Raw genomic sequence first — 13,284 nt, 5'->3', positions numbered from 1 at the left:
GCCTTCGTTGATAACTTTTTGGAAAATAAACATGTTTGTTGTCTTTATTTTTGTGTATTTACTGTATTGTATTGAACAAAATGGTTATGCGGCCCGCGCTCGTCATTCTCTCAGTTGTCTAGCCCGCTGTGAAAAAAGTTTGATGACCTCTGTATTGAGAGATAACTGAACTTCCAAGTATTTTTTCTTAATTTTTTCTCCATCTATTGAGATTACTGAACTTCCAAGTAATCATGCTTCAGGGGACGAGGGTGCTCAATTCCTCCATTTCCTCTTAGCAGATTTTCGTTTCCAAAATGTCTTGGGTTACTTGTATGGCTAGGTAGGGATGTGTTTTGCTGTCTGGACTGTTTCTATGTCTCAGGTGGCTTGGTGTCCTTCCTGGTCAGGGCTACAGTCTATCAGGTTGGTAATGCTATATGCTATGTCTGCATTTCAGGATTTCTACCCAGTGTCTCGGGGTCCTGGAGTGTGGAGGCTCAATGTCTCCCTTCTGGCTGATGCAGTGATAGGGGAGCAGCTGCTATCCCTAGTCAGGGATGCCTGCTCTGCTGTTACTGTCAGTGAGTCTTGGTGGGTAGGCCTGAAGGAGATCAATGCCTCCTTCCTGTGGCAGTGTGGCATTGATCAGGCTTGCAACAATAGGCTTCTCCTGTGCTCTAAGCAGGCAGCCTTAGCAGCCTTACTTCGGGGTAACCCCATTGATCAATGGACTTGGTTGGACATTGAGAGGCTTCAGGGAGACATAGATTCAGAATATAGTAAGCTCTTTTTGGCTGCCAGCATTACCCGCCTGTCTGAGTCATTGCATGCCAAAAGCTTGGGTTGCGTTCCTCTGTGAAAGGCCCGGGAGAGGGCTGAATGTAAACACATCTCCTCCATGCTGACAAGACTGACATCCTCGATATGTGCTTTGCACATCTCAGCTCCTTGTTTTTGGCTATGCCAGTTGACTGTAGTGTTTAAGATGACATCAGCCAGTTTTTGCCGAGTCTGGATCAGTCACTCCATGAAGACTCTCCGTGAGTGAATGCTGAGCTGCAATCCAGTGCTTACCTTTAGGTAAGTGTCCAGGGCCGGATGGCTTATCAGTCGAGTTTTACTGCCATGTGTGGCATGTCATTGGACCTTCCTTTGTGCAGGTCTTTAATGGCTGCTTTGCACATGGCCATTTGCCTGATGGTATGCTTGATGGGTTGATTACCATACTCTGTAACGATCCTGATCACTTATCCGACATCTCCTCTTGTAGACCAATATCTCTTCTGTACATTGATTCAAAAATTGTGGTGAAGGTTTTGTGTGCTCATCAGAGTGCTGTGATGCCCACCCTAGTTCTTAGCACTCAAACGTGTTGGTACAGGGTAGGAGTATCCAACAGAACCTTGTCCTTCTCTGGGACTTATTCCACTATCTAACTGATCATGCTGTCCCGGCAATTTTTGTTTCACTTGATCAGAGCAAGGCCTTTGATCAAGTCCACCATGATTTCTTGTGGTACGTTTTGGGGAGATATGGCTTCCTCTCCTCTTCCTTTGTGTGTTATTTGAAGGCATTCTACACCTCTGCCTCTAGCAGTCTTCTGGTGAATGGCCTTTTGATGGCTCCTTTTGTTTTCACTCAAAGTGTTCGCCAAGGTTGTCCATTATCGCCTTCTTTGTACACACTAGTGATTGAGTGCCTTCTCTCGTACATTTTTCACACGTCTTCCATCCATGGTATTTCCCTACCAGGTAGGGTGTTTGTCAAGTATGTCAGTCATGCTGGTGATGTCAACCTGTTCCTGTCTGACCAGACTTCCCTTGGTTCTGCTTTGGCTGTTGTTACTTTGTATTCAAGAGCCAGTGCAGCTCAGTTAAATTATGTCAACTCTCGGGGTCGTTGGTTAGGAAGGTGGGCTTCATCTGCAGACACACCATTTGGTCTTACCTGGACTACCTCCCCTATTAAATGTTTCAGGATCCTCTTCCTTTCCAATCCCGAGACTGTCTGAGAGGATGTTGTTAGTCGTGTGTGTTCACTGGTGCAGGATTACCGCTATTGCCCTGCTAATTTATTTTAAAGGGCAAATGTGATCTGCACACATATCTTGCCTTTTTTGTGGTACCTTGAGGCTATTTTCCCCCTACCAAAATGCTGCACTCACTTAATCAATCGCCAGGTTTTCTCCTTCTTGTGCAAGACTGAACTGGTATCTCGGTTGTCTTAAACCTTGCCACTCCACAAGGGGGTCTTGGAATCCCTTGTGTGCATTCCCGGTGTTTATCCTTAATGTTGGCTTTAACTGTGCATGGTCGGTCCTGGATGGGACATCCCTGTTGTCCCCTACTGCGTTTCTTCCTTGGTACAGGCATCAGGGAATTTGACTCTGCCATTGCTCTTGACACACCTGTGTGTTTTGAGCCCCCCATGGTACACCTTGGTACACCAAGGTCGTGGTGGCACTTTGACACTGTCGAGGTTCTTCCCCCTTCCTCGATTTATCTACAAACTCACGTTCTTTCTATACAGTTCTGGCCCCGAATCACTCCCATAGGATTAAGCAGTACCACCCTGCCCTTCCATGGGATGTTATTTTGTGCCGTGTGACGATGCGCCATGTTGATCAATACCTACAGGCCTTCAACTGGCATATTGCTCACAACATTCTGCCTGTGAGGGAACGTTTGTTTCTGTTTAACATCAGTGCCACTAAGTCATGTCCTATCTGCCATGCAAAGGTAGCTTCTACTCTCCACCTTTTAGTCCTGTGTCCCATATCGGTGCAGATTTGGAGATTTGTCTTTCAGCTATTCCATACCTCACCAATATCTGCCAGAATTATTCTTTACCATGTACCCTCCCCGGTTTCTGGTCACTTGGCCTTTCAGTTTCACTATATCCTTTTGCTCTGCAAATATGTCATCTGGCTCATGAGGAACCGCTACGTGTACGAGCGGGTTCCCGTGACTTTCCAGAGCATTTACTGTAAGGTCAAGTTCAAGCTGTTGCTCCATCTTGAGGCAGATTTCCAGCTTCTAGGAACTGGGGAGCTCTTTCAATGTTGGCATCCTGATGTTTCTCCCCTGTTCACCATTGGCAGTGAGAGAGTTCTCATTGTTGTTTTTTGTTGTTTTTTTGTATTATATTTTCTGTTATTTTTTAATTTTTTTTTGCAATGACCATTGTTTGTAATTTTCCTTTTTGCATATTGTACAGAAAATCAAACAAAAAATACTTTCTTCCTTTGTACATATTGTCTAATAATTTCAGAACTTTGTACATATTGTGTGTTAATTTCAGTATTTTGTGAAATGTAACATTCCGTACTTTGTACATATTGTATATAAATTTTCTAGTTCATAATTCTTGTACATTTAGTTCATTATATTCACTTTTCCCTGTTATTCTTTATTTTATATTGTAAATATTTAATTTTTGTTTGTCCATCGTTTTGTACTGTTTTATTTTACTGAAAATTGTTGTAAATAAATTTCACATTGGTACTATACTTCAAAACCTAGGGTCCATATAGTGTTCTCCCTATTAATTGTCGATGGCCCATGTCAGGGTTGTCCGATTGTGTGCACACACAGTGAGTTGGGGTGGAGGTGGAAAGCGTGGGTTCTGCAAATATCCCTTTAACGTTGGTCCATCGCTTAGGGGTACTTGTACCGTCCAGGAGGAACCATTCCACTTTCACTGGCCTCCCCTTTAATCTAAAACTAGATCTGAACATTATATTAAAAGTATTTGTTGCAAGTAAAAGAATGCTAATGTATGTGTTGCTTAAAAATGTGTATTTGAGTGCTTTCAGTATTTGTCAATAGATGGCACGCCCTTCGTTTCTTTGATAAAAATATATTCTGCTAATTAATAAGTAGTAAGTTTTTCCAAAATCATTATTATTATGAGAGTATCTTCTGTAAGTTAGTTTTTAAACCCGCATGCAAGATTTTTCCATTCTGAAGACCTTCTCCCAATTTCTCTTTGTTCATGGCTTCTATATTTACTGTAAGGCCTCCTACATTAACAAAACCCCAAACTGTCGAGGAGCTAGAACCAATTAACAGATAAGAATTTCCATGAAAACACGCAAAAAGTTGAGTAATCCCTGCATTTCCTCTATACAGCAACATAGTGAAGAAACAGGACACAAACTCAACTTATCAAATTTCAATACCCTTTGCAAAGCCAACAATGATCTGGAATTACTCATTAAAGAAACTCTCCACATCAAACAGCTTTCACCAACACTGAACAACATGCAGTCTTCATGTAAATTGCACATTTTCTAATATGTACAGTATTTTGTTTGTTACTCATTTATTTTTTTATATTGTTTTAATTTTGGTTAAATTACTGTTATTATGGCAATATATTTCAGTTACTTACTTGGGAATGATGTAGTTCTTTTATTTTTCTTTAGCTCCTGAAGATGGAACCTGATGAATTCCGAAATGTTTATCAATGTATCTTTGTGTTATAAATAAACAATGTTGTTTGTATGACGTATCTTTATCCTGTTTATTGTCAGCCAAAGCAAAGAAATTGTTATAGTATTCATAAACTATAGTTTCGTCACACTCGTTCTTACGCAGTGTCCTCTCCTCTAACTCCACCCTGTGGCTCAGTGATTAATCTGAAGGCTACTAACGCTAAAAACCTGGTTTCTATGTCCACGGTGGACATAGCACATACAGCCCATTTTGTAATTTTCTGCTAATATATAAACAAACTTAGCAGTTAGTAACTGTATTAGTATTAATCGCCTTTTGGTACTTTTAATTGTAGAAAAAACATCAAAAGCTAAATAATTGTACCCTTAAATGCTGTAAAGGTTTACTACCACACTGGAAAAACCTTGAGTTCTGTTCGTTGTGCTTTATGTAATTCAATATCACGAGATGGCAGAACATGTTTAGAGCATGTGCAATAATAAGAAGTATAATCCTGGTCTGAACTGCATTATTTTGGTAAGTCGAAATATTAATTTAGAGAAAAAGAACAGTAAATCGACTTTAGTTGTTTCAGCTTACAATGAATAAACTTTGACCAAAACAAGCAAGAATTCGGTAGTATTGAAGCTAATTTTAACTAACAACAAAACCACCAAAAATATAAAAGTGTGGTACCAATATGCGAATTTTAAGTTGATTAATTTTTCTAAATATTTTAACAATTTATATTTACAAATTTAAGATACAACAATTTTCTATTTGAGTAAGGAAGCACATGGAACATTGATCTTCTTCATGTAAAAAAAAGACAGACCAATGTTCTATTAAAACATGTAGTGTGTTCCATCAACAATAAAACTCTGACTTATGCTTATAAGTCGTTGTTTGCCTACCTATTATTATAATTTTCTAGCTTAGATCAACAACTAATTGTTATTATTGCCCTTGATTTGATAATATGTTGTTTGACTTTGATTTGGAATTCAACACGTTAGAACACTGTAAGTATATTACCACAATAAAAACGAGTTTGTTTGAAGTTAAGCATAAAGCTACACAATGAGCTATCTGTGCTCTGCCCATTACGGTATCGAAACCCGTTTTCTAGCATTGTACGTCCGCAGACGTCCCGTTGTGCCATTGGGGGCTTGTTTGAAATTGTTGGATTATTTGCATGGAGATATCTAGGTTAGTAACTGTTTAACCAATATTTATTAAGATCTCTGAAATTATTTTCTCTTGAAAAGATTTAGAAGGAATATGATTGATTCCCTTAAGAATGTTAACGGAATTGATTATATTGGTGCATCATCTTTATATATTTTACCTAATTGTGAGAATGGTAAGGAATAACCGTGGACAGAGTGAAAATAATTAATAATAATTTTAATATGAAGTCGCATTAAAAATGGTATTTTGCATAACATGCAATATCATAAGTTTTATTTTTGATGTAATATCTTGTATGTTATCCAAATAATTTATTCCAGAATCCTCTGTTATTAGCGTAAAAATATCCATATTATCTCTTGTATATTTACATTGTCACCTACGCAAAAATGATCAACGAAGTGTGAAAACGGTAAAACTCTGAAGAAACGTTTCATACTTGTGTTTATAGGGAATAATATTCATTTTCTTCTTTTCACATAGTAACATAAGATAAGACTAAATTTAATGTAAACTCTTTTTAATTGGATGTTTCATCGTATGAATAATGAAGCTAAATTTTAGCTTTTTATGAGTGTTTATTATAAAAAAATGCATTAAATTTAAAGTACTTAAGTGTCTCTATTTTTATCGAATATTAGTAACTGTAAGCCTAATAGTAATACTACTACTAGTAATAGTAAACTGTAAAGTTATATTAGTGACGAAAAGGCTGACAATACAACTGCAAGTAGTCATTGCTTTGATTTTTGGCCGAGCGCGAATTTTTATTATAGTATAACTACAATACTACTATTAACATTACTATTAGATAGTACATATGAGATCAGGATTGCTTATTGCACTAACCCGTTCATAATTTAGCATCAAATATAATGGGCTTAGTTTAACAGTACCACTACCAGTCATATTCATATAGGTAGTAATACCAATGGTACTTAAAAGTTAAAGTTAAGATAAGTAAATTAAGAGTAAAGCACTTACTACTAGTAGTAGTATTATGTTGATAAGATTAATTATATCCTGTTACTGATTGATGGTTTTAAAGTTTAATAGGTAATGTGCATTTCTTTTTTAGCTTATCAGTATCACTTCAAGTTGTAACACAAGACATTATTATCCACTTCAGCCTAAATAAAAAATTCCTAGTTTTAATCTGCGGAGAGAACATGTTGAAGCTTGACTGTTCTATAATGCTTGGCAAGCACTTTTACAGATATTTTAGTGAATTATATGTAGTTTTATTTATTCCATATAGATTTTATTATGCTACTTAATGTGAAAACAATAAAAAAATTTGTAAACTTAATTAGAAGTGTGTGTGATATTTACTGTGCACTGGAAAATATTGTCACAAATATAAAACATTTTAAATTGGTTTAACAATCCCATTGGAAGACTGTGCTTTCCAATCACAAAAACCAAGTGATTGAACCATACCCAAGATGTGTGGTACATACCCTCACACAAATAATAGTAGATACATATTACAGGGAGCCTAAACCTTTCACACACTCATCCTGGACTTATGGTATGTCCCTTCACACAAGTTATAGTAGACACATATTATAGGGGGTTTAAACCTTTCACAGACTTATCCTGGATTTGTGGTATGTCCCTTCACACAAGTTATAGTAGATACATATTATAGGGGGTTTAAACCTTTCACAGACTTATTGTGCATTTATTGTATGCCCTCTCACACAAGTAATAGTATATACATGTTATAGAGGGCCTAAACCTTTCATAGGTTCATCATAACATACTATTACTTGTGCGAGGGAGTAGCCCCTCTATAACATTTATCTACTATTACTTGTGCGAGGAGACATACCACATATGCCAGATGAACCTATGAAAGGTTTAGGCCCTCTATAACATTTATCTACTATTACTTATGCGAGGAGATATACCACATATCCCAAGGGGGCCGCACTGCATCTATTTCTGTAATATACCTGATGTGTAATACTTTAGTGTTATGTGTGTGAAAAGTAATTAAATAAAGAGTGAATGGTATTCCAGTAACCAGAAGAATAACAAAATAGATATCTTACCAACAAATGTACAATGAAAAATAGAAATAAGCTCAATGTATTGTAATCAACTAGTTGGACAGTTGTCTACTTGTGGTGTGCCAATTTATTGAACATTGTCTCAGACCTCTTGCATTGCTGGAAACCCTAGTTAGGGTATATTTCCTCTTATCTATACTAAAATAGGTGAAAAGTAGCTTGGCTTGAATCAAGAACCATCAGTCTACGTTAATATACTGAGACAACTTCTACCAGCCGTTATAAAACACTTCACCTAGTTATTTACAGTGTGAATACAAAGTGTATGTAAGCTAAGTGTCAAATTATGACCAAGATTTAATGTGTCACATTTCTGATGCATTTCTACTCTTAACGTTCCTCACTTCTTAACAAATTGGCAAATGTTCATTTTTAGATTTTTTGTGGAAAGTAAATATTTAATTATTTTGGTATAGTTTTTGTTTCTCAGTTTAAAAATATTGAAGGTCTTTGAGAAAAACTTTAAAATAAAATTTTCCTGAGTCTGATAGTTTTTTTACAAGTGTTGTATTATTTTGTGCGAGAAACATAATATTTGTTGGAGTAATAAAAAATCGGGTGGCTGTTTTACCATTATTTATGGTGACATGTGAAAATCTTGCTTTGCCAGTCAAAAGGATCAGAACCCTTATGTATTTATAAGTTTATGAATTTACACAAACAATGCTTCATATTCATTTTAACTTATGTTGTAATGACTATTATTTCTAGATAGGGAGAAAGTGTATTTTTTATGGAAAACTACGTTTGTCTTTTCACGTGAATTGTGTATTAAAGATATATACGTTTAATATGTTTATTTTTAACACGTGAGTCACATACTTATTATACTTTGATTTTTTGTTATGTTCAGGGACCAAAATTGGAAGAGACAGCAGAAATGTCAAGTGTGGTTTGATCAACAAGTGGTCCCAAACTAAAGAAACAGGTTGTTCTGCAGTGAAAAGCTTTGAAATAAATATTTACCAATGCATTATGTGGTAGTTTGAGTCATTAAGAATTTTAGTGTCTTACTAGCAATAGCTAGTGGGTTAACCATAGCTCAGTAGCTAAATCACTTGGATTTGATACTAACAGTAAAAATAGTACTACTGAAACTGCATTAGTAAAAACAAAAAGGAATAATAGAGATGCACTAAAAATGTAACATTCTGGACTTTCACCAGATTTTTATGCTTTCCATGTACTTTATATCTGAAACATTGAGATTACTACTATTTTATAGTGTGAATTTGTTTAATATATTTCTTTCACACTGTATTGTGTTGAAAAGTCTCATTGCTAGGGTGTGTAATACATGTACATAGTTTACACTTAAATGAACAGTTACATAAAAAAGTAAATAAAGGTCCAATTGATAAATTTGTGATAGATTGGTAACAGCGGAGATATAATTTCCATTTTTCATGTTGTTGTTAGCAAAAAACATTTGTTTCATGTGTTTTCATTTTGTGTCTTTTGGATTTTTCAACTTTACCAAGCTATCACTAATGTTGTCATCAATGAAATTTAACATATTTTAACTCTGCAGAATGGAGGCAAGTGTATTGTTATTGGACACCGTTGGAGGACGTTTTTGTGTGTCTACAAAATTTCATGGTGTATTTTCATTCATTCTTTTTTTTTTTTAGATTCCTTGCCACTATTAAGAGAGAGTATCCATGGAGTTGAAGATTTATATGATTCAAGAAGAACATTATATTTTGAATATTTGACTGTACTGTTGGCATCAGATTTACACATTCTATTTCAAATAAATTAATTGTTTGTCAACATTTTTATTACACCATAGCTTAGAACCTGACTGGTTCTTTCTATGAAAATCTTTCACTTCACATATAGTTTGTTTAGATAAGTTTGTGATATCTGAATTTAAACAATATATATAAATATATTATTATGGAATATAAAAATGTTTTCAATTGTGTATTATCCTTTTGTTTGGGAATCATATGCTCCATAAGGGAATGTCAGTATCAAGTCTAACAGTCTATGAATAAATTTATTTATAGTAATTAAGTAGAAATTATTAGTGAACATTAATATGATAAAAATATCAATTGGGTATATATACTGGATTTAAATAGAATGAGTGCAGGTAGTTTGGAATTATTTTTTCCAGTATATTATTTAAGTCATGACAAATTTTCATTGTATATGTTTATTAAGTTGAAATTATTTTTAATTTGCATTTGCCATACCTGTATTTTACAGGAGGAAACAATGCCACCAATACTCACAATAATATCCACGATATGCATGCCTGTAACAATGTAAGTTTTCAAGAGATTCTATGTTAGCCAAGTATGTAGAAAATGCAAAGTAAATTATAATATTTTTAAATTATTTGTGTTTGTTATGATAATTACAAAATAAAATGAGTTATGACAGACTATTTTATATTATAATAATGTGTTATCTGTAAATTAGTTTCTTGTCAATTGTTTTTTAAACATTTTGAGTAAAGACATAGTATTAAAACAATTCATGAATTACAACTCAAAGTTAATATGATATTGTGCAGTTTGATTTTCCTTCATTATGGCTTCGTAAGTCGAGTTGTGCATGAGTGATTGTATGTATGGATATATCGCTATTTAAAATCAATATAAAAACATTAATTGTTAGTATTACAAACAACTCTCTACGTGCCACTGATATTTATTAGTTTGTACATAACTTACTCAAAGAAAGTGAGAAAACTCATTTTAAAACTACTTTGACACATAGCAGTAGTAAAAGGCATTGATAACACCAATCTTACTAAACACCCTTTTGTTTTTTTAACTTTAGTTGATGGCAGATCTACTCATTGGCGACATGATTTATCCAATAGGGTTGTGTAAAGATTACAAAAAGATGACGTGCAAACTAATGACTGCTTTATTTACTGAACAAGAAATGATCAATAGTCATGTGACGGGCAAAAGACTTGGGTTAAAAAGTGGAGAGACAAGGGCTGTTTTGAACCAGGATAAAGTTAACTTAATTGTCGGTAAGTTTGGCTGTAATAAATTATAAAAGTATGCTCTAAGATAGGTGTTGTGGTTTCTTAAATATTATAATATATTATATTTATGCCTTCACAACAGATTTACGGCTTGGCATGGCCAGGTGGTTAAGGAACTTGACTCGCAATCTGAGGGTCACGAGTCTAAATTCACGTCCCATCAAAAATGCTCGCCTTTTCAGCCATGGGGATGTTATAATGTGACAGGCAATCCCACTATTTATTGGTAAAAGAGTTGACGGTTGGATTTATTAAATGAAATATGAGGTTCCTTGTTGAGCTGGCCCTGCATGGCCAGGTGATTAGGGTGCTCGACTCGCAATCTAAGGGTCACAGGTTCAGATCCCCATCCCTCCAAACATGCTCATCCTTTCAGCTGTGGGGGCATTATAATGTGACGGTCAGTCTCGCTATTCGTAGCCCAAGAGTTGGCGGTGGGTGGTGATGACTAGCTGCCTTCCCTCTAGTCTTTCACTGCTAAATTAGGGATGGCTAGTGCAGATAGCCCTCGTGTAGCTTTACTTGAAATTCTTTGTGGACTTTATCCTTCATCTGGGCAAGAGACTAGAGTTAGGAAGAAATTATTCTCACCTCCTTCCGTAACTGATTGGTATGAAACATTGTATATTTAATTGTGAGTCATTGTAGTTCTATTGGCTTAATAATATGTGATAAAGATAGCCGTAACATTATAAGGTAACAAACCATACATTGTGAGAGGGTTGACGGGAAACGTAAAACAAAATGTGCCGTAATTCAGTTGTTTTAGGTTGCCCATTGTGCAAGACCATTTTGTTGTTTATGTGGAGTTACAAAACTGATGTCGCTTGATAGCATTTTCTTTAAATTTGGTCAGAAATATTTAAATACTTTGAACATTCTTGTATCTTAACTATTTTCTCGATTATCCCGAATGCAGATTGTGTCATTTTTTTTATTCAGTTATCATGTTTGCTTCAGCATTTCTGTGAAAATTTATACATTGGACTGTGCGTCAAGAATCCTATTACTTTTTATATATCAAGTTTCTCAAGCTTGATAAAGACTTCTTTACACATCAGTTTTTACTTAGATTCATATTATAATTCCCATGTTTCAATGACGTGACCTCTTACATGTATAAGTATCTTAAAATTTATTATTTTTTTTATCTTACTACAGCTCTTACATAAAAACCAGAAACAGTAATGAAATTTAGTTTGTTACAATGACTTATTGTGTTATTAGTAAGATTGTTTTATCACTTTGTTCATAAAAAATAAATTAGTTTTCTTGTAGCAATCAATGCTGACATTACATGAATATTCCACACCTGTATAAAAATATAACATGGTCTGTCTTTGTCCTACCACTATAATTTGGTTTTCAGACATACAGGTTTGATTCTGATAACACCTGTCTCATTTGTTTTAAGTGTTTGATGTAGGCAACCAGTGTGATTTAAAGAGAATATTTATTTGAGTATTGAGAGGTAAATGTGTTCGTTCAGTTTTTTGATATTGTAATTTTTTATTATTTTTTTTAGATTTAGTGAAATCACATTTTTCATTTGCCACTGAACCTCAAATCAGGAGAAAAATGAGCCAAAAATGCAAGGATTTGAGAATAGCAAAAAGCAAGCGAATTAAAAGAAACAACACAACAGTGTTTCTCTAAATTTAAGTTCTCTGTAATTGTATTTCACAAACAATTATTTTTATGTTTGTACTTTTTTTTTCTCCAAGTATGTAAGCTATTTGATATTATTATTATATTAGACTTTAAAATATATCGCTAATAAATATGTATTTATTGGTATAAGAAACTTAAAAATCTTCTAAAAAATCAAGAAGATGCAAATTGAGCAAAACATTTGCTTTCTAACAAGAACAGAAACAATACGTATACATCAAAAACATATTGAGTATATATTTACTGTGTTACTTCATTACTAGTCAATATAAGTGTTATTTTATTTTCTCTTAATAATTGGAATGTATTAGTTTAATAAGATAAAAGCTTAAATAATATCATTAATTTGTTGTATGAAACAATTGTTCTGGATAAATAACTCCAAAATTATGAAACTTTAGAAGTTAGCCTTTTGTGAAGTCTTTTTTTTTTCATTTTTATATCTGTAATTTATTCTTTTGAGGGGGGGTGGTGGAATAAAACGTTTAAGAAATCAAATGTGTCCTCATTCTTTATATTGAACCCTATAAATGACATACACAACTGCAGTTACTTTAAAAGGTATGGTATTTTGAAGGTGACTTATTTTGACAGTAAAGTATTTTGAAAAGCATGTCACACCCAGTTCGGTATTATTTTCCAGATGAATGGTTAAAATAATGACCAAAAATTGAGCATTTTAGTTCAAACTAGTGGAACCACTTAAACAATTAATATTCACCAATCTTTTATGACCAAAGAATATTTCAAATATTATCAATACTAGTTAAAGTCTATAGCATGTACTGCCTTAATTGTTTTGCTTCACAGAAACATCGTGTATGTGTAATTGTTGGTGTACAGGATTACAGAATTCTGGAAATTGACCCATCTTTATATTACAGTAGCTTTTTAAATATTGTTGCGTCAGCGAGGTCAC

At 34.4% G+C, this 13,284-nt stretch overlaps 1 protein-coding gene across 9 annotated transcripts; it reads left to right on the top strand.

Moving 5' to 3' along the window:
- The first annotated feature begins 4,761 nt into the window (after window positions 1–4,761).
- LOC106476597 lies at window positions 4,762–12,864 on the top strand. Of its 9 annotated transcripts, none has more exons than XR_002609224.1 (5): window positions 4,769–4,955; window positions 8,538–8,612; window positions 9,316–9,957; window positions 10,478–10,679; window positions 12,220–12,864. XR_002609224.1 is itself a non-coding variant. In XM_013937242.2 (5 exons), the coding sequence occupies exons 1-5, from the start codon at window positions 6,779–6,781 to the stop codon at window positions 12,348–12,350; spliced, it is 498 nt and encodes a 165-aa protein (XP_013792696.2). In that variant the 5' UTR covers window positions 6,694–6,778; the 3' UTR covers window positions 12,351–12,864. The 9 variants fall into 9 exon arrangements, 1 of the variants encoding a protein (XP_013792696.2); XR_002609222.1 differs by lacking the exon at window positions 4,769–4,955 and adding an exon at window positions 5,543–5,627; XR_002609225.1 differs by lacking the exon at window positions 4,769–4,955 and adding an exon at window positions 5,936–6,021 and having other exon boundaries at window positions 9,899–9,957.
- Window positions 12,865–13,284: the final 420 nt, after the last annotated feature.

Source organism: Limulus polyphemus, unplaced genomic scaffold, assembly GCF_000517525.1.
Source record: "Limulus polyphemus unplaced genomic scaffold, Limulus_polyphemus-2.1.2 Scaffold10981, whole genome shotgun sequence".
Taxonomy (NCBI): domain Eukaryota; kingdom Metazoa; phylum Arthropoda; class Merostomata; order Xiphosura; family Limulidae; genus Limulus; species Limulus polyphemus.
The sequence above is the reverse complement of the archived record's forward strand: the minus strand, read 5'-3'. Positions and strand labels throughout refer to the sequence as shown.

Bases quoted from the DNA above. Each gene is read 5' to 3' on its own strand.
- LOC106476597 (XM_013937242.2), top strand. From the start codon at position 6,779: ATGTTGAAGCTTGACTGTTCTATAATGCTTG. The intron at 8,613-9,898 runs GTTGTTCTGCAG...TGTATTTTACAG, and splicing joins GTCCCAAACTAAAGAAACAG to GAGGAAACAATGCCACCAAT. The intron at 10,680-12,219 runs GTAAGTTTGGCT...TATTTTTTTTAG, and splicing joins TAAAGTTAACTTAATTGTCG to ATTTAGTGAAATCACATTTT.